This window comes from Gopherus evgoodei, chromosome 17 (genome assembly GCF_007399415.2).
Source record: "Gopherus evgoodei ecotype Sinaloan lineage chromosome 17, rGopEvg1_v1.p, whole genome shotgun sequence".
NCBI classification, from domain to species: Eukaryota; Metazoa; Chordata; order Testudines; family Testudinidae; genus Gopherus; species Gopherus evgoodei.
This window is the reverse complement of record NC_044338.1, coordinates 10038135-10059705: the sequence shown is the minus strand read 5'-3', so window position 1 is coordinate 10059705 and position 21571 is coordinate 10038135. Positions and strand designations below refer to the sequence as shown.

At 47.3% G+C, this 21571-nt stretch overlaps 1 protein-coding gene across 5 annotated transcripts in view; it reads right to left on the bottom strand.

The window, feature by feature from the left end:
* Positions 1-21571, bottom strand: part of SGSM2 (small G protein signaling modulator 2) — a 128687-nt gene that overhangs the window by 32837 nt on the left and 74279 nt on the right. For 4 of the 5 annotated variants that reach the window (XM_030536781.1, XM_030536783.1, XM_030536782.1 and 1 more), the window contains exons 3-9: positions 19681-19843; positions 13145-13306; positions 8009-8076; positions 7416-7561; positions 6834-6968; positions 3813-3937; positions 2310-2377 (exon numbers count right to left, since the gene is read on the bottom strand). In XM_030536781.1, coding sequence (XP_030392641.1) covers positions 2310-2377; positions 3813-3937; positions 6834-6968; positions 7416-7561; positions 8009-8076; positions 13145-13306; positions 19681-19843 — 867 coding nt within the window. Of the gene's footprint in view, positions 1-2309; positions 2378-3812; positions 3938-6833; positions 6969-7415; positions 7562-8008; positions 8077-13144; positions 13307-18075; positions 18181-19680; positions 19844-21571 lie in introns of those variants that run through there. The other variant, XM_030536785.1, reaches the window with a different exon arrangement.

Here is a 21571-nt window from a genome sequence, read left to right as displayed (position 1 = left end):
TCAAAAATATTTGTCGTCATTTGTAGACTGGACTGACTGGAGAAAAAATGTTCTGTCTGCTCTTTGTATAAAGTGATGCAGATATGAGCCCCCCACCCTGGATTTAGGTGCCCCCCGCCTGATGAGAAGGGATTTGAGTAGTGCTCTGCCATCTCTCAAGTGAGTATCCTAATCACTGAACTAAGGGCTATTCTGCTGTGGGTTGCTTGTCTTCTCCTGTTGATGTTGGTCCACTTCAAAAATACTTACACAGTGATTGGGCCACAGCCCCTATATGAATCCCTTTATAGTTCCGTGGCTTGGTTCCTTACCAGGATGTGGGAGACTCTGGTTCAATTCTCCCCTCTGTTTGATGAGGGGAAGGCATCTCTCAGCTAAGTGCTGCAATCACAGGGCTAGGAGCTGTACTTGGGGAAGGGGTGGCTTTCCTTCTTGCCTGCTTCACTCTAAGTATGGTTTGAACCAGCTGAAAAGTTAGAATCACTCCCTAGTCCAGTGGTTGGTTACTCACTTAGGAAGTGGGGGATCCTGGCTCAAATCCTGGTTCTGCCTGTTAAGAAGGGATTTGCACTGAGTTTCCTGGCCTTTGAGGGGACTTCCTGGGACCTCCCTATTGAAACGCCCTTGCTTTCTTTGGAGGATGCTTGTCCCGGAGAAATGGAGAGTGTTTGAACAAGGACATCCCCCTTTAAAGTTGCCTGGGAAGTAGGAGGCCCTAATCCAAACCCCTTCACAGAGCAAGGGATGCGGCCAAGGGTCTCCCATCGCCTGGGTGACTTTCCTAGCCCCTGGGGACAAAGGAGTGATTTGCGAGATTTTTCCCCCGGATTGGAGAAAAAATGTTCTGTCTGCTATTTGTACATTACCAGGACTGGGGAAGGAAGCCGAGTGTCTGAGATAATTACAAGTTGGGGAGATTGTTTAGCAGAAGGGGTAGCATGCTGGAGGCAGTAACCGCTGAGAAGTAGATTTTTCTGCCTAAAAGGGTTTGAAGTGGGCAGTTAAGAGCTGCAGGCAGCGTGGTGTGTTACAAATTGTTCTAGTGAGCTATGTCCCCATTGAGTATCTGTATTTATATTTATTTATGTCCCTGTTGAGTATATATTTATGTATAAGTATAGCAAGGTCATTTGATGCTATAAAACAAGCTGTGGGGGTGGATAGTGGGTCATAGATTGTTGTAATAAGCCAGTGTGTCTGCTAGACACTAAAAATCTAAATAAAGTTATGAACTGAATAAAGTTATGAACTTAAACTTGTCTTTTGAGGATGTTGTGTAGATTTCCTGAAGACTGATGGCTAGAGCATTGGCTTTATGAAAAGTGTTCACCCACTGGGGATATGCTGTTTTTATCCTTTATAATTTTTCTCTGTGTTCATTCAAGAGTGTCGTGATGGTCCCGTTTCACTCACCCCGGTGTTATTTAGTGCAGTGAATGTTGCGATGGGCACGTGTAGGACCCACGGCTCTTGAAAGGTGTGTTGTGGGGGTGCTGATCATCCTAGCAATGGAGATACAGCTGCAGATTTGGCATTTCTTGTTTCATTTTTTTTCCTCCTTTCCCTCTATGACTGGAGAGGTGTTAACTGGCTACTTCATCTTGAGTGGTCCCTTGAAATATTAATTACTTATGCTAAACAATCTGTTCCTCTTTGTGTTTAACTGTGACACTCAGAGGACCTTTCCCAGACCAGAAGAAGAGCTCTGTGTAAGCTGGAAAGTTTGTCTCTCCCACCAATTAAAGTTGGTCCAATAAAAGATATCCCCTCACCCATCTCGTCTCTCTAATATCCTGGGACCAACACGGCTACAACAATGCTGCGTAAATATTTTTAGTAATTTTTTTAAATAAAATTACTTGGCATCCAATAATTAAAAAGTAGAGGCCAGATTTTCAGAGCAACTGAGCACCCACAGCTTGTAGTGGTGCGGCCATATCGGGAGAGGATTGAGCCTGCTGCAGCCTTGGCTAACACAGCTGGATCCTTTAGAGGAGAGGCTCATGCTTTTAGATTCATAGGTCCCAGGTGTGATCCCTGCTGCCAACAACCCACCCAGAAGCATTGTGTTACATTAACACTTAGGACAAAGTCAAGCCTTAAGAGACTGTTGGAACAGTTTTACGCTGAGAAGTTCTCATTGGCTCTTTCCACGAAGAAACTTAAAGATAAACCACTGCCTGCCTGCAGGGAAATAAACGCCGAAGAGGCAGCAAAATAAAACACGAAGAGTGTTAACATTCCCCCTGCAGAAAAAAAGGCCCTTGAGCCTTTGCGGCAGCCCGTGGGATGAGGAGGTTTATGCTTACGTTGCTGATGGCAGTGAATGCAGACAATCTGACTGAACGGCACTATTAAGGCGTAGTCCCAGTACACACTAAAAGGAAAAAAAAATGCAAGAGATGTAATGTTTTAATAATCAGTGGCCAGACTGCCCAGTAAAAGCACAGGCACTGCACTAAATTAAGAGCAGCTTACTAAACTTGGCCGATTATGAGGAATTTATGGTGAAGTAAAAGGCAGAGAGACTAGTTTAGCATACCATATAGTCCTGGAGCCTGACGCTTCACAGTCACTGCCCTCCCATGCAAATAGTACTAATCTACTGGCTAAAATACAAGAATCAAGTGCCCAGAGCATAACACTCGAGATGGTTTTGTGGTTGGGATTCAGGACACCTGGGTTCTATTTTGCCACAAATAACATGTGACAGAAGTCAAGCCCCAGAGGGCCCAATGTCGCATGCGCCCATGAAATTCAATGGAAGCAAGATCCCACACTTAAACTGCGACAATAATTTGCACAGGTTAGAAGCTTATTATTGAGATCAAGAGCAAAGTGGGACTCAAAGAAGGATTGGAGCTTCCTAACCAATGCAAAACACTCCTGAGTTATAACGGTAAGAATTAAAACAGCTTTGAAGGGATATGAAACCTCTAGGGGGTTAGAAAGAAACATTTCATAGGGACATATTCTACGACAACTTCCTACTGCAGGGTTTCTCTCTCTGAAACAGCAAGTACTGGCTGCTATCTGAGACAGAGTACTGCATTAGAGGGACCGCTCTTCTAATCAGGGATAATCATATCATAGGGCTGCTTTGAGGATGGATTATAAAGTGCTTTGAGATCCTGCGATGGGAGGCACATGAAAAATGAGACTCGTGATAAAGGGAGGCAGACGTTTAGTTCTGCAACCCTGGATCGCTGAAATAAGATTTGCTCCTTTACAATGGGTCTTAAATCTGGATTATATTGTTTGCAAAAGCATATGATCTGATGTATGCTAGGGTCACACTGTGTGTATGTCTGTCTCTCTCTGTGATCCTCGCTATCCCAGTGAGCACAAATTCATAGCAAGAAATATTTCAGCTTTGCCACCCAGCAAATCTTACTAATTTTTCTTAGTTTCCAGAATTTGTTTCATACTAAATTATTTCAAAAAACGGCTGAAATATCCTTACATTTTATTATTACTACTATTTGTATGACAGCACCTAGCAATCCCCATTCAGGTCAAGGCCCCGTTGTGCGAGGCCCTGTACAAACATATGGTAAGTGACAGCACCTGGCCCAAACGGGTTACCATCTAAATAGATAAAGCAGACAACAGCAAAGTGGAGTGACTCACTCAAGAACACACAGCAGGCCAGTGGCAGAATCCGGAAATAGAACCTGGTCTCCTGATTCCTAGCCCAGTGCCCTATTTGATGGACCATGCTCCCTTCAGTTAAATCAGCATTGTTGCTTGTCTCTTACTCCTGTATGCTTGACACAGCTAACAAGACAGAGACATAGCAAAGGAAATGTTACCTTCTCTCAAGCTCAGAGTCCCTCAATGTTCCGTTCATGAGCTGATTGGGAGTCCATTTCAAAGTCAAGCTATCTGCTGACTGATGAAGGGAGAGATAGCCAAGAATTGCCTCCATGTCGTCTTTCTGTTTAAAATGATCAACAAAGAAAAGCACATGGAAATCGCGATTTGTGTGATTGAGGAATAAGTCAGCGATCATGAGAGACTCCCTTAACAGGCCAGCCCGGTCCCCACAATTAGCCACACTTATTCAGTGCTTCGTCCCCTTCCAATGGCACTTGGACTTAGGCCATTAGCCACCATGATGTTCTCTGTCCCCTTACTCTGGAAGCCCAACTGGCTTCCAAACTCACATCTCCCCCACTAACAATTAGGGCTCTGGTGTATCTGATCCGCACAAGAGGTGAGCACCCACAAATCCAGCCAACGGGAGCTGTGGATGCTCAACACCTCTGGAAATCAGAGAGGGTTGAAGGACGAGGCTTAAAAGTGACAGCAGGCATTTTCAGATCCACTCTGGTCCAGTGGACACAGGGTCCTATTCCCAACTCTACCACCGTGTAACCTGGACCAAGGCACTTCCCCTCTCTGGGCCTCCATTTTCACTCCCTCCCTTTTCCTCTCATCCTTTTCAAGTGCGCAAGCTCAGAGGGCAGGGACTGTCTCTCATTGGCCTGGTCCACACTACAGCATTAAATCGATTTAACGCTGTACCCGTCCACACTACAAGGCACTTAAAATCGATTTTAAGGGGTCTTAAAATCGATTTCTGTACTCCTGCTCAACGAGAGGAGTAACCTTAAAATCGATATTACTATATCAATTTACGGTTAGTGTGGACGGAAATCGAAGTTATTGGCCCCATTCTTTTACTGAGCTACCCAGAGTGCACCGCTCCGGAAATCGACGGTAGCCTGGGACCATGGACGCACACCACCGAAGTAATGTGCCCTAGTGTGGACGCGTAAAATCGATTTTATAAAACCTGTTCTATAAAATCGATTTTATTAATTTCGATTTTACTCTGTAGTGTGGACGTGGCCATTGTGTTGGTACAGCACCTACTGCTCGAGGGCCTGATCTCAACTGGGGTCTCAAAGAGCTACCATAATACAAACTAATTAACTACACCCTCTTTACTCCTTGGCAAGTGGTCTGCAAATAGGAGCGCGGGGAAGGAACTTAAGGCTGCAGAAACAGTAATAAATTAAAGCTCCTGACAGGGCCAAGAGTTTTCTATAAACTCATAACCCTCTTTCAAGCAGCTTCCTTTCCTCTGCAGGTAGGATCTAGTAGAAAATCTGTCTTCTGGGTGTCTGACACTGTCAATTCCCAGCATCAATCCTGGGGCAGATTTAACACCTCCAAACTCACCAGAAATAAATTAGGCAGACACATCAACTGCTAAACAACCTTGTTGGACAGGAGCAAAAAAATCAAAGCCCCAAATCATTCCTAAAACGTGTGCGTCCGTGTCCGTCCACCCTTCAGTGGCTGAGGGGTGCTAATGGAATGATACAAGAGCTTTGAAACAAGTAGCCATTCACTGGTTTCTAAACTATATATGAAATGATCTAAATACAAAAATTATTCTTTGCATTGCAGTAGCACCGAGAGGTACTACCTGATATAAAAGGCCCACCCCCTATTGTGCTAGGTACTGGGTACACACACACACACACCCTGCCCTGGAGAACCTACAGTCTAAATCAGGTGGGCAAACCTTTTGGCCTGAGGACCACATCTGGATATGGAAATTGTATGGCAGGCCATGAATGCTCATGAAATTGAGGGTTGGGGTGTGGGAGCGGGTGAGGGCTCTGGCTGCGGGCTCTGGGGTGGGGCCAGAAATGAGGACTTCAGGGTGCGGGAGGGGGCTCTGGGCCGGGGCAATGTGTGTGTGTGGGCTGTGGCTGCGGGCTCTGAGGTGGGGCTGGGGATGAGGGATTGGGGGTGCAGGAGGGTGCTCCGGGCTGGGACTGACAAATTCAGAGGGTGGGAGGGGATCAGGGGTGCAGGCTCCAGATGGCACTTACCTCAAACAGCTCCCAGAAGCAACAGCATGTGCCCCCCTTGGACTCCTATGCAGAGGCATGGCCAAGCAGCTCTGCATGCTGCCCCATCCACAGGCGCCACCCTCTCTGCTCCCACTGGCCGTGGTTCCTGGCCAGTGGGAGCTGCGGAAGCAGCGCTTGGGGCAGGGGCAGCGTGTGAAGCCCCCTGGCTGCCCCTACATGTAGAAGCCGGAGGGGGGACATGCTGCTGCTGCCTGTAGCTGCGCAGAGTCACAGCAGGCACAGAGCGGCACAAGCCCCCGACCCCACTCCTCAGCTGGAGCTCAAGGGCCAGATTAAAACATCAGAAGGGCCAGATGTGGCCCCTGGGCCATAGTTTGCCCACCCCTGATCTAAATAGACAAAACACAGTGGGGATGGGGGAACAACGGGAGACAGAAGAGAGGTGACCCACCCAAGTTCATGCAGCAGGGTCAGTGACAGAGCCAAGACTAGAACCCACGTCTCCTGACTCCCACCCCACTAGACCACTCTCCTATTAGAGAGGCTGCTATTAGCAATCTGTGTAATGTGGGAGGAGGTCCGTTTGATGGGCAGGGGTATAAACCCATTTAAATCCCTGCTTGATCCCATTTCTCTCCTTCCTTTTTCACTGGCAGGACGTATCACAGTTTAACTGGAAGGGGCGGTGGGTACCATTAGTGAGGTCTCCTGGGGAAAGGAGTCAAAGCTCCCCCCAACACCTGGGCTGAACCAGAAAGGATGGCACTCAGCATCCTTCCATCCCTGACGCTTGCATGGCTCATTCAGATGACGCATCCATCTTCTGCTGGGCCAGCTCAGGATTCAGATGCTGCCTCCGGAGCTGGATGGTCCAGAGGATAAGACACTGGCTGCGGATTCAGGATATTCAAGTTCCATTCCTGGCTCTACCATGCTGAGCTAGCCAGCATTAATCTTGCTCCAGTCACAAGAACTCAACACACTTGATGCTCAGATACTTACTGGCTGGACCAGGACATTATTTTTCCCATACAGCAGGTGCGTCCTCGAATTCTGGTGCAAAGACTCCACGTATTCTCTAGCCGAAGCTGCAAATCGGTCTTCTGACATGCTCCCGCTTGAGTGCCGTTTCCGGATCTTGGAGACACGAGAGCCGTGGTTCAGCATGCAGGTTATATGGTACCAGTTGCAACTTGTATGAAGAGGCTGCTCAGAGCAGCAGCTCCACTAAAAAGGGTGTCTCGAGAAATCTCTTTTGGATTGGACTTACTTTCTGCAGCCCTGGGTCCCTCAAAAGAGCCGCCTCACCCCAGCCAAAGAGGCTTGCTGCTCCCCACGGCAGGGAATCAGCACAGGAGGTGAAACCCCTGGCATCTCAAGCCACAAAATTCCAAATCTGGATCTCAAGCCTTCCTAAATTGGGACGGGGGTGGAGGGGACATTTGGAGCCAAATGGACGTTCAGCAGTGCACAAAAGTGTTCTCCATTCCTGGAAATAGGTGGAGGCTGCCCGTGGGTGTTATCTAAATACCCATCCACTCTTCTGCGCCAATAACAGGGAAAGGGCATGCTGCAAATACCTACTCCCAGCGCCGGGCGTTTTGAGGGCGAGTCCTGGCGCCCATGAGCTCCATGGATCCGGTGTCTCTGAACCAGCTCGTCTGCTGACGGGTCTGTCCAGTAGTGGTCAGCTGTTTTCAGCTTGGTGTATTCTAGTGCACACGGCCCAACTAGGAGGACAGTAATGACAGAGGCTCTTTAAGAAGAACGGACATTTGTTCACATTCATTTTCCAGGTCAGATGGTAAACTGAGGCCCTTTCTGTTCATGTTTGGTGAAGCTAATGATCTCACAGCACGGGTTATAACCTCAGTGTTCAGGCCAAATTCCCTCACTTAATAAACCAAGTGCTGTTAGGAGACTGCAAGAGAAATATTGCTGAGCACATAATGCACAGCCACTACACGATTAGTACCTCCAATTCCCTGCTCTGGGACACCACACCTAGAATAAAACCAAATTCCATTCTGCTCTATCATTAAAGCCAGCAATCAAATAGTAAAACAAGATGATCTCTCTTCATTCCCCACCCCACCGCTCAGCTTCCAGGAAAATGCAGTAAGCAAAAAACAAAAACAAACCCTAAACCACCCAGAGCGAACAATGAACGTACTTACCAAGGAGAGAAGCTAGGATTGGTCCATAAACAGGATCTGCCAATAAAGCTTCTCTCTCATAATATTTGCTAAGAATAAAAAAAAAAAATGGATTAGAGTCCAGTGTTGGTATTTTCAAAAACTCCCAAGTCACTTAGGAGCGTGAGTTCCATTGACTGCCACAGGTATGTGCTCCTGAAAATGCTATCCATTGCTAGTTCCTAGCACAGCCTGCCCAAATACAGTCCATGGCCTCAGGGGAGCGATACGCAGCCGTGCGCATTCTCCAGAGCTGCAGGGCAACTCTTCGGGTTTGATCCCGCGGACAGGCACTCCGGAGCATACTGTTATTTCCCGCAGTCCTGCTGAAGTCACTGGAAAGGTATGCGGGAGTAAGCACATGCTCAGGGGTAAAAGTTTGCAGAAGGAGAGGCTCAGTTTTGAAGCAAAACCACAAAAACCTTATTAAATAGTAATTCTACAGCCAAGTGATCACCCCAACGGCAACTGCAGACAATTGACTTACCTGGGTCTCAGACAGGCTCAACGTTAAGGTGATCACAACTAAAAGAGTGAAAAAATGTGTGTGACGGTACCTCCCATAAGGCTCTATGGAAATATGCTTAGAAAGTGTTTTACACTACATATGCCGTGTAACATATCTCCGTAAAGGTTATGAGCTACTGAATGTATTAATCCTATTTGTATGCATTTATCATTTTTGTATTTGATGTTATGACTGTTGGCTCTGTACTGGCTTGATTTCTAAATAACCTTAGTAGAGCATTTGGTCAGTTCCTGGAGAAAGGAATGTTGAAATTAAGTACCTAATCAAGGAACACTTAAAGGACAATGGATCTTGGAATGCTCCAATCCACATAAGAAGTCTACTTGAGGACGTTCAAGGTGGCATGCAAACAGTGGATGCTACCTATAAAAACTGTGAGTCATGCATGGACATGTGACTTACCCAGGTGACTCCTAAACTCCATCTTGGAGCTGGACTTTGCATAGGAGTGAGGAGGGGGTCTCCACCCACAAGAGAAAGTCTATTTAAACCCCTGGGAGCCCCCTCCATTTGGTCTTCAGCTGGCTAAAGAGAGAGCATCTCTCAGGATACGTGGAAGAAACTGGAACAAAGGACAGTAACTACAGGGGGTGCGAGTGATTGCTGGACCCAGGCTAAAAGGAGATTAGTCTGTAAAGGGGAGCATTCTGGAACTGGTGAGGATCTTATCTGTATTCAGTCTGATTAGACATAGATTTGCACATTTTATTTTATTTTACTTGGTGACCTACTTTGTTCTGTCTGTTACTACTACTACACAGGGTAAAACGGATTTATTTGGGTTTAGACCCCATTGAGAGCTGGGCATCTGAGTGCTAAAGACAAGTACACTTCTGTTAGCTGCTTTCAGGTAAACCTGCAGCTCTGGGGCAAGTAATTCAGACCCTGGGTCTGTGTTGGAGCAGACAGGAGTGCCTGGCTCAGCAAGACAGGGTGCTGGAGTTCTGAGCTGGCAGGGAAAGCAGGGGTAGAAGTAGTCTTGGCACATCGGATGGCAGCTCCCAAGAGGGTTTCTATGATCCAAACCGTCACAAAGTGATTTAATCTATTTTTAGAATATGTTTTTATATAAAATTATAAACAATTTTTTTATGTAGACTTGAAGAAGTCAACCATTTCCGCTCTTAGCACAACAGACAAGAAACCCACAGATCATCACACTTAGCTCCACAGATCCAACAACCACCCCAGACATACTAAGAAATTCGTCATCTACAGTCACATAATCAGATACTGTAGAGTTTGCTCTGATGAGAAAGGCTGGGATACACCCTAAACACAATTAAAAATTGCCCTCACAAAACAAGGACACTCCACCAGAGCCGTAGATCGCACCATGGAATGGGTCCACGCACCCCCAGGAAAGCCTGCTTCAATACAGAAAACAAGAACAACTCACTGACAACACACCCCACTGGAACCCATAAGGGAAATCATCAAGCAGTATTTGACAGAAACCACATCCTGAAATATTTCCCCAACCCCCTCTTCTGGCCCTCCACCAACTTCCCAGCCTTGCCACGCTCATCATCAGAAGCAAGCTCCCTACAGACCAGGACACAGCAACTCAAAGCAGCACCAGACCCTGTCAGAACAACAGATGCAAAACCTGCAGACATCTCCCCTGCTACAATGATTCACCCCCCCCACAACACACTGTTCAAGGTCCACAGGTCCTACACACGTCTATCACAAAACATGGTGCACCTCATACCATGCATCAAATGCCCCAATAACAACTATGTGGGTGGAACCAGACAATCACTATGCTCTTGAATGAATTGACACAGAAAATTATAAAGGACAAAAATACCATAGCACTCTTGGGTGAACACTTTTCACATACTGATCACTCCATATCTGATCTTTCAATACTTATCCTCAAGGGAAAACTCAACACCTTCAAAAGATGAGCCTAGGGATTTAAATTCATAGCTCTGCTAGACACCAAGAGCTTTGGACTTAACTGGGACACTGGTTTTATGGTTCTTCATGACAATTTGTAACACACCACACTGCTGGCTAACCTTTAATTGCCCACTTCATTTTAAGATGTTTCCAACAGCATGTGTGAACCCCTTATGCTTAACAATCTGTCCCAACTTGTACTTACCTTCCCCAGACCTGAAGAGCTCTGGGTGGTTCGAAAGCTTGTCTCTCTCATCAACAGGAGTTGGTCCAGTCAAAGATTACCTTACCCATCTTGTCTCTCTGAACATAGTATCATTTTGCTTGTATCTTCCACTAGATGGGGCTCAAACTCTACGCTATTTCCAATTTCCTAAAGGTGAACATCTCCAAACCACCAAGAAGTGATGTAATTCCACTGACCAGGAATATTCTCTCGCTTTAAAGAAAACTTTTCAACATAATCAGCATGGGCTCAAATACAGTCAGCAAGGAAAACACAACAATACAAAACAAAAAAATAACCTTGATGCTGCTTTAGAAGCAAAGAGACAAGACTTCCCTCATCCCAGGTCCAGGACCCAAGACTGGCAGGGCTGGACTGGGAACAGATATAGGACTGGGCTGGACTGGGAACCAGTTTTACTGAGAGAAGGTTGGGTTGGCCAAATTAGGCACCCACAACTACATGTGCTTGCACTGCACCAGATACGTATATCTCCATGCTTCACGTGCACCTCGCTGGCCAAGTGCCGGTGCAAACAGAGCACCTGGTTTACAGAGATAATTTAGGCAATCATGCACACCTAACTTGGAAAATATGGCCCCAAATCTTGTAGATTGAGGAAGTAACCATTATACTCCCGAAAGAGGGGTGCATTTCTGCAGCATTGTGGTGTGTTTGAAAAAGATCGTGGGCCTCACTCATGCTACCCTGCTATCAGGGGAAAAACCTGCTTAACACAGGAGGAGAGTTAGCCCAGAGGTCTTGAACCAAAATACCTCCATGGGGGACATTCACAGGATACCCCCATGCTCCATACGTCTCCAACACACAAATCACAAATGGCTGTTTAAGCAAACTGGGATCAGATGCCACCAACTTGGCATGTTATTTGAACATCACGAAGACTTTTCTCTTCCCTCTCAACAGGAAGATAGACCAGGAAAATATAGTCCTCTTCGGACCTGCTGCCAAGGAAAACGTAACCCAGACTTTGGAAATACCACGGGAGAATGAAAGAGCCTATATACTTTAACTGCCCCTGTGGACTCCCCCCGAATACCATTCTCCTTTGCAAAACCAAGCATATGTCTCCATCGATAAGCACAGCACTGAGAGCAAAGCGAGTGACATCTTTGGTGGCCAGGGATTTTGCTCTTATTTTGTGACTAACCTAGGCCAGGCCTCAGGGTTTCCACCATTCCTTTCTTCTGAGGCCACCAAAGTCTCCCCAGTATACTCCTCATTCTACTGCATTAGCTGTGGGGGTGGAGAAGACGAGGTGAGGACAACCTCGCTGGGGAGCCCAATGCAGGAGGAGACTTGAGTAGAATGCCAAAGAGCTTGGTCGTGTCTGCTAGAATCCAAATGCATCACATCCACAAGGCGCCTGAGCTCTCTGCCAGCCTCGAAGGGGGAAATCTCCGTCACAAATGTAACCCTTCCAAATAAAGGCAACATGTCGTCACAGATCTGACCTATTCCAATCAGACCTTCCTACTGTTTTCTAAATTTTCACTCCTCACCTCCTTTTGCTCCCTTCTCCCCTTTCTCCCTTTCCTCCGCAGAGGGCATGTACTTGCCTGGCACGCTACAGCTTCTCGCTTATGAGTCTCAAAAGCGCCTAAATGACTTCAGTGCCTAATCCTTATTGCAATTTGCTAGTCAAGAGAACTTAGGTGCCTACGTCACTTAGGGCAGTGGTTCTCAACCAGGGGCACATGTACCTCTGGGGGTATGCAGAGATCTTCCAAGGGGTACATCAACTCATCTAGATATTTGCCTAGTTTTACAACAGGCTACAGAAAAAGCATTAGCAAAGTCAGTACAAACTAACATTTCATACAGACAATGGCTTGTTTACACTGCTTAATATACTATCCACTGAAAATGTAAGTATAATATTTATATTCCAATCAATTTATTTTATAATTATACGGTAAAAACAAGAAAGTCAGCAATTTTTCAGTAACAGTGTGCTGTGACACTTCTGTGTTTTTATGTCTGATTTTGTAAGCAAGTCGTTTTTAAAACGAGGTGAAACTTGGGGGTACGCAAGACAAAATCAGACCCCTAAAAGGGGTCCAGTAGTCTGAAAAAGTTGAGAGCCACTGACTTAGGGTCCTTTGATAATTTTACCCCTAGACCGTAGCCAGCTGACATTCTGCAACGTTTAAAAAAAGTAGTAAAAAAAATATTTTTTTTAAAAATGTGTACGATTTTTGTACTGGTTCTTTGAGCTTTCCCACAGAGTGACCTTAACCGAAACTTCCAAACATTGTCATAAAGTTTAAAAAACAAAACACAAATTGTTGGGGAAATTTTTTTTTAAACTTTTTTCTGCTCAGCTCTGAGTTTGCAGGTGGGACACTGACGACATTCGCTACTGCAAAGACAGGCACACTTTGGTCCAACAAACAAAACCTTTGCACTGCCAGCTGTTTGGTCCCCTCTTTACCTGCAGTTGTCCACCAGGTACTGGACGATTTTGTCCAGCACTTTCTCAATCAAGGCTGTCCGCACCCAGATGTGTCTGATGGCCTGCGGTGTCAAGACAGGTGTTTTGCTTGAGGTAGAGCCCTGCCTCTTGAGGGATTCCTGACCATTCGGCTGATTTTTCCTGCAAAAGGGATACAGTGAAAGTTGTTGGAGTCCAGATTTTTTACTTTGACACAGCTCTGCGTGCACATGTATTGGAATATACAAAATGCATCAGATGAAATCAGATGCGAACATTGTGTTTTCTGTTCACTGCTGCACTGGGGCTTTGGGGTTATCAAGGTTCCCTCCCCACTCTTAACTCTAGGGTACAGATGTGGGGACCTGCCTGAAAGACCCCTCTAAGCTTATTTACCAGCTTAGGTTAAAACTTTCCCAAGGCACAAATTCTTCCTTGTCCTTGGAACGGTATTGCTGACACCACCGAGTGAGTTAGACAAAGATTTACGGAAAGGACCACTTGGAGTTCCTGTTTCCCCAAAATATTCCCCAAAGTCCATTCACCCCCTTTCCTGGGGAGGCTTGAGACTAATATACCAACCAAACAGGTAACCAAGGTGAGCACAGACCAAACCCTTAGGTTTCTAGGACACTAAAAACCAATCAGATTCTTAAAAACAGAACTTTTCTTTATAATAAAGTAAAAGAAGCACCTCTGTAAAATCAGGATGGAAGGAAATTTTACAGGGTAATAAGATTTAACACACAGAGGATTCCCCTCTAGGCAAAACTTTAAAGTTACAAAAAAACAGGAATAAACCTCCCTCTTAGTCTAGGGAAAATTCACAAGCTAAAATAAAAGATAATCTAATGCATTTCCTTCATATTACTTACAATTTGTAATCTTAGATGCTTAGTTCAGGTATGGCTTTAGGAGATGTATTCTCCCTGCCCTGACTCCTTGCTGACCCCGAGAGAACACACAAAGGGAACAAAGCAAAAACTTTCCCCCACAGATTTGAAAGTATCTCCTTCCCTTATTGGTGCTTTTTGGTCAGGTGCCAACCAGGTTATTTGAGCTGCTTAACCCTTTACAGATTAAGGAGGGATTTTTTGCTACCCTTAGCTGTATGTTTATTACAGGGGTGCTGGGATCCAGCATTTTATTTAGCCCATTATGAAGAAAGGGCCAAAAGTGACGAATAATTTGGGGTGCCTCCATTTCGGGGATAACCAGACAGAGGTTTTAAAGGGGCCTGATTTTCAGGGGCCAGATGCTTAGTACCCTCTGAAAATCAGGTCCTTTGAAGGCATCTCAAGTTGAAACCCCAACTACTGGGACACTCAAAATCACTAAAAGCAGCCAAGAGTTCTGTGGCACCTTATAGACTAACGTATTGGAGCATGAGCTTTCGTGGGTGTATACCCCATGCATCTGATGAAGTGGGGATTCACCCACGAAAGCTTATGCTCCAAAAGTCTATAAGGTGCCACAGAAAACTCTGCCGCTTTTACAGATCCAGACTAACAGGGCTACCCCTCTGATATTCAAAATCACTAGTCACTTCGCAGGGACCCATTTACAAAAAGTCAAATCGGAATCCACAGGCAGTTTTTTAAATGCTCCCAAATGTGGGGACATTTGGGATCCCATCCTACTTCCCCCTCTAGAGTGGATCCATTAGATTAGACACACTGTATAGCAGGTCCATTGAACCCAGAGGAGCTGCTCTTCTGGTCTGGCTGAGACTGCATCCCAACAGAGCAAAAATCTAAATGTTCCAGAGAATCAACTGCCTAAAAGGGGCAAACGTTTATTTCTAATCAAATGTAACCGCAATCTTCACTTAGTCCTTGTAGAGATGCAGGAAGGACCGTAGAAAGGATGGATGCAGACATTCAAATATTAACGTCTGGAGATTCATCAACTGCACTTTGACAGTATCCTCCATCCTGAAGGATCTCAAGGTGCTTTGTCAGCTGTGTATGTGACAGCCACCATCTTGGGCAGATGCACTGGGGATCTCGAGAATTAAGAGCATGAGCTGCTATAGTCTGAGTTTAAGAGCCAAAGATTTCTCCTTGGAGTCATAAGACTCTAGATTCCCTGTGGATCAGGCACTTGGGGGACCCGTAACAAACACTGATCAATGGGTTAGACCAGTGGACCCCAACGTGGTGCCCACGGGCACCATGCATCTATCTGTGCCCGTGTACTGACCAGTGGACAAGCATCCGCCGAAAAGTGGCAATGTCAAGAGGCATCGCCACTGAAAAGCATCATTAAGTGGCGTTGCCACTGAAATGCCGCTGATTTTTGGTGACATTTGGCAGCGACACCTCTTGACGTTGCTGCTTCTCGGCGGCATTTTGGTGGATGCTCGTCCGCCAGCCACGGTTCTCGGTGGCTCGTCGTATGGCGCCTGCCAGACAAAAAAGGTTGGGGACCACTGGGTTAGACCTTCATCCAACACCCAAAATGCAGCCACCTCTTGGATGGAAGGCAGCAGACCCATGAATAACTGGAGCACAGCACGCTGCACAAGAGCGGGGGCAGTGGGAAGGGAATTATGGAAAATCTCTTCTCTTAGGAAAGTTCCATGACATCTTTGATGATTAGAGAACAGCCATCGGGGTCTGGTTTTTTTTTTTTTTTTAAAAGGGTCATGTCCAAGTGATTTGGGTTGAGAACCAGAGGGTTTGGCCTGAGATTTTAACAATGAATTCAGGGTTTCCAAAGGGCTAGCCAGTGGCAGTGCATTTGATCAAAACTCATCCAAGTCCCAGTGAAATAAACAAAGGAATGGGAGGTGGCTGCTGGGGGACTGCAGTGGCTACAGAATACACTTGCAAAGCAATGCAGAGATCAGACCACTCTGTGGTGTAGCTCAGGTAAAGGAGTCGAGTTCGAGGGAGATGTATGCAGAGCCCAGCCGGCTCCAAAAGCTGGGGAAGGCGCATGCTAGTCAGCAGGACGGGGCAAGAGGTGGGGCTCATTTCAAGGAAACATAATTAAATAGAACGGATTATATTCGCTGAGCCAGACTCATCCCTGGGAGGCATCAGTGGATTATGCCAGGGATGAATTTTTCCCACTGTCTCAGTCAATCTGCTCTTAAATCAGAACAGGTGTTATCTGGCTTTGATGGGGGTCGGTGCACCAAATGCAGAGGGGCAGAGTTGAGCAGCAGCTCTTTTGAACGCCGTACTCAGCAATAAGGTCTGTGTCTAGCAGCAGTTTCCCATGCTGGCAGGTTATTGATTGGGCCGTGCTCGACCCTACTTTTCTTTGGATTTTTTACAAAACAGCCTCCAGCCTATTAAAGCAAATGGCCCAAATGCACATGCTATGCTTTATCGATGGATTCTTAACATAAGCTACTAACCCAGGGCCAGATTCGGGCTGCCCCCCGGAGGTGCCCAGGCATGCCAGTTCTGTCCTGCACACACTCCCTCCCCAGGCCATTTCTTGGTGCAGAGATTGACAGGCCCACCACACAATGGGAAGCAGTTCAGTGAGCTGTGCAAATACGAAATTGACACCACTGCGTTTTCCCAGGATTTGCATTCCACTGCCCAGACAGCACACTGGCTGGCTACCCCTGTTCACATCAGCCTCTCATCTGCTTGGTGCACGGTTGTCCTCACTTCCCCTTCACGCTGGAGCCATGTTCATTTTCCCTTCCCATGGCAGCAAGCTTCTATATTTCCTGCCATCCAGGAGTTTACTTGCCTTACAGGCCAATATTGATTATCCTTATTGACGCCAACATCGTACGCTCGGAACCCTGGCCAGGGATGCTTCCTGATCCAGCTGCCCAACTGGATTAAGCCACGCTAAACATCATTCTGAACCTTCCCTCCGCCTAGGAATCGCCGGTCCAAGGTAAAACCATATGGGATAGCGAGTTACAAGTCCAACAGTCACTTGTCATTGATATAATTAGTGAACCTGACAGTAGAGTCTGGAATCAGAGGCTGATCTTTGTAGCTGAGTTTGCTGCCTATAGCTTCCCGTTTCTTAAAGGTGACCTACAAAGGGGAAAAAGAGAATGGGCCTTGTGCCCTTTTTTGCTTCTTTCTGATGCCACTAAGGTGACCTGAAACGGGAGCGCTTTTTTTCCTCCCCCCCTCAGTTTTGCATCAACACGGCTTGTCGCCATTAGTTACGCAGCACAGAAGGTGAACGCTGCTCCATACAGAACGCCTTTATTGGCAACCAACGACTAATATAAGAAATGAAGAATATAAATACCACATCAGAACAGCCACCCCCGAACGCTTCACCTAACGAGGCAGTGCCACCGGATGTAGAAAACAATTTACGTAACGTGCTTGCATTCATGACCAAGTGCACAGTCTGGCCCCAACTGGGAAAGCACTTAAGCATGTGGACTAAAGCCATTAGACTGGAAGCTCTTTGAGGCAGGGACAATCTTCTTGTTTGGTGTCTGTACAGCACCTTGCACAATGGGGTGCTGGTCCATGACAGCGACTCCTAGGTGCTGCCACAACCCAAACCAATAGCTGTAAGAATAACCGTGCCCAGTCAAGGCAGCTGTTAAGTATGTGACATCAGTGGACTTAAGAACCCGCTTAAGGGCACATCTACCCTGCCCCACAGTTTGGACTACTGGGGTGTGAATAGCAATGCACCCCAAAGTGCTGCGATCTAACTCCGCTATGCGGACACTGCAGGCACAAACTAAAAGGCTCCCCCTTCCCAGTAATGTAATTCTCTTTGCGTTAATGCGCACGCTTAGTTTGCACCTGCAGCATCCAAACGGGAGAGTTACAGCGCAGCACTGCGAACTGTGGGGCAGCATAGGCAGGCCCTAAGTGCTGTCCTAACTAGGAATGCTTCTGTGAATCAGAGCCCCAGGAATAATTATAGCAGTGCAGCCAGTTTCTCTGATTTGATACATTCAGTGAACTGAATTCAAGTCTCACCTGCTCTGTTTTGTTAGAGGTCCCAACTGGAGTGGTGGACTGGGAGTTCTCTCAGCCTTTAGTTGAAGGGGCGCGGATGCTGAATTTTTAACAAAAAAGTGTCTTTCTTCCAAACGTTTAAACCAGACCAAACGAAATGGAAAAAGCAGAGATTTTAAATAAATAAAGAGGCAAGAGATGAATAAGGAAAGGGTTTGTTAAATGTACATCAATGAAAGTTAAATAAAAGGTAAGTGTTGGAAAAATAAACAGAAAGGAGGCAGGGTTAAAATAGCTAATTTAAATAAATGTTTAAATGATTCAGAAACATCACAGTGGGTGACCTAATATCTTTTATTGGAACATCAATTCATGCTTATTGGAGACCTGTATAACTACAGGAACTTAGCGCAACAAGCTAGTCAAGAGACCAAAGGTTCCTATTAGTGCAAAGACTCTTGTCTAGGTTCAGCAGCCCAATTGTGCACGGTGCTGTACAAACACATTGGAAGATGCAGTCCTTTCCCCAGTCCAAGGCCCTGATCCTGCAAAGACTTATGCACTTGTGTAGTTCCACTGACTTCAATGGAAGTCATGCAGCATGTGCTTTAGACTTTCCAGGATCAGGGCTTCAAGTTCTTCACCTCAATGGGACTACTCGCATGTTCAAAGCGAGGTCCATATTTACTACCTTGCTGAATCAATCAGGGCCTGACCACTGTTACCTTCCTCCTCCCGCCTATTGTCTGTTACAGTCGTTGGTTTATCTCATCATATATTAGGTCCTGATGCTGGAATGAGCTCCACGCAGGCGGGACTCCTACTCCTAAATGACCTCTGCTGAATCCACGGGCAGGAAGGACACTGCAGGATCATGGCCTTAAAGTGGAAGCGCCGTGGGGAAGGGACCAGGCCTCGCTGTGTGTTCAGACAGCGCCTAGCTAGTACAATGCTAATTGTGATGTATTGAATCCAGTGTCACTTGCACTCTTCCTCTAGCAGGCCTATCAGGTCTCCTAACGCACGTAGAAAGAAAAAGGGTGATCCAGGAGAACAAACAAGCATGCAAAGATAAACATTCAAGCCTTCTTTACTCCATAAAGAACTGGCCTCTGCCACAAGGCAGGCAAATCGCTCCATCTGGCACTGGTTTTGGCAAAGGGCAAGCTGAGACTTCTGCCTTTTCGCTAAGCTCCGTTTATTCTGTTACCTGATCCCACCTACCTCCACCCAATCTGTCTGCTCTGTCCCTCTCACATCCTGGCCGATACCTAGACAGCGAGCTGGCTGTGAGCAGCGACTGTCTTCTGTGTTATTTGGCTCGATGGCACCCGGTATAATCCGGGGTCCTGACCCTTGGCTGGGGTTCCTGGGCACACCGTGATGCACGTAATGAGTAAAAGAAAAAAGAGCGTAAACCCAGCTCTCATCCTGTGGCCCTTTGCCGCTCACCTGAGAACATTTGAACTTTTGAAAATTTTGACAAAAATTAATTTTCGCCAAGTTTTTCAATCGTTTTTCTGACCAGTTGAATTTTTTTCCCAAAAAGTAGTTTTCCGAGCAGCCATACCTGTTCCCTTCAAGCCGCCATGACTTTCTCACATGAAGAACAGCCCTTGGCCTTACCTGCCTTCCGCCTGCTGCTGCAGCTCCTGCACTTTCTTACATATGTCCCCAGCTACTGCGTACGTCTTGCCAACTTTGGTGAAGAGGGCAGCGACCTTATCGGTCCGGAGGAAGCCGGCGGCTCTGCGTTTCAGCATGTGCAGGAGGCACGCCTCCACCACACCTGGAAAAGGAAAGGAGACATTGCCGTGAGCACTCGGACCCTCCACTCCATTCTTCTTGGCACGTGTCAGCAAGGAGAAGAAAGTCATCTAATGAAACAAATCTAATACCGGGGGTGGGGGTGAGAGAATATGGGCCAGGGTAGTAAGTAATGAGGACCCAGGGGTTCTATTCCTGCTTGAGCTGTGGACTCACTGTGTGACCTCAAACAAATCACTTACTCACTCTGTGCCTCAGTTTCCCCATCAGGAAAGCAGGGATAACAATACACTTACCAGTCCCACGGGAGTGTCATCAGGTTTGCTAATTGCACTGACAGCCTGGAATGAAAGTTGGACTCTGCAGCCAGGAACCTGCATAAACCCAAATATCCTGACAGGTGTCTGTATCTATGTTTATATTTTTTTCCTCTGGACATTATTTTGTGCCTCAGAGAGCCACTGATGTGGATTACATAACAGGAGGCTGGCCTTCTAGGAATTGAAAAGCAGAGAGAAGACCAGCTCTTGTAGTTGGTAATGGAGCACTTGGGTTTAAGCAGGCTGCCTGGTCACCGCAGTCACTGCTGAAGGGAAAACCCAGTCAGACCTGCTGGGTGGAAACGGTGAAGATACAGGATGCTGTAGCCCCAGGGTCCAGTCTACGTATGGGAGAATCATGTGACCCGACTACAAGAGAGATAAAAGCCTGACACCTGAGAGGGTGCACACAGAGAGACCAGGACAGGGACAGAGATACAGCAAAGGCTGCCAGGCATCTGGTTGAAAAGGGACCCTAGCGGCTCTGGTCAGCACTGCTGACCGGGCTGTTAAAAGTCCGGTCGGTGGTGCAGTGGGGCTAAGACGCCCTGGTTCAGCACGGCTCCCGGAAGTGGCTGGCCTATCCTTCTGGCTCCTAGGCGCAGGGGAGATCAGGGAAGCTCTGCATGCTGCCCCCGCCCCGAGCGCCGGCTCCGCAGCTCCTATTGGCCGGGAACAGCAGGCTTGGGAACTGCAGGGGCGGTGCCTGCATGCACTGGGGGTGGGGGGAGGGGAGAGACAGCATGCACAGCCATCAGGCTGCCCTGTGCCTGGGAGCTAGACATGCTGGTCACTTCCAGGAGCTGCGTGGAGCCTGCCTTAGCCCTGTTAAGCCACCTGAGGTAAGCACTGCCCGGCTGGAGCCCAAACCCACATCCCAATCCCCTGCCCCACGTGGGAACCTCCTCCCACTCCCTAGCTCCCTCCCAGAGTCCACACCCCTACTTGCACCTCAACCCCCTACCTCAGCTCTGAGCCCCCTCCCACACGCCAAACCTCTTGGCCCAAGCCCTGAGCCCCCTCCTGCACCCATAACCCCTCATTTATGGCCCCACCCCAGAGCCCGCACCCCCAGCTGCAGCACTCACCTCCTCCCACACCCCAACCCCCTGTCCCAGCCCAGGGCCGACAAGGTGGGGGGAAGCCGGTACAAATTACCAGGGCCAATCCCCAGCCCGGTCCGCCCTTGCTGGGGGGCCTGAAAAAATTTTTTCACCGGGGCCCAAACCCACTCTCGGCAGCCTCCCTTAGCCTAGTGAAAGTGAGCGAGGGTAGGGGACAGCAAGCGACAAAGGAGGCGGGGGGATAGAGTGAGTTGGGGGCAGGGCTTCAAGGAAGGGGTGGAGCAGGGGGCGGGTGCAAGGGTATTTGGTTTTGTGCGATTACGAAGTTGGCAACCCCTTCCTGCAGCTAGCTCCGTACCTGTGACG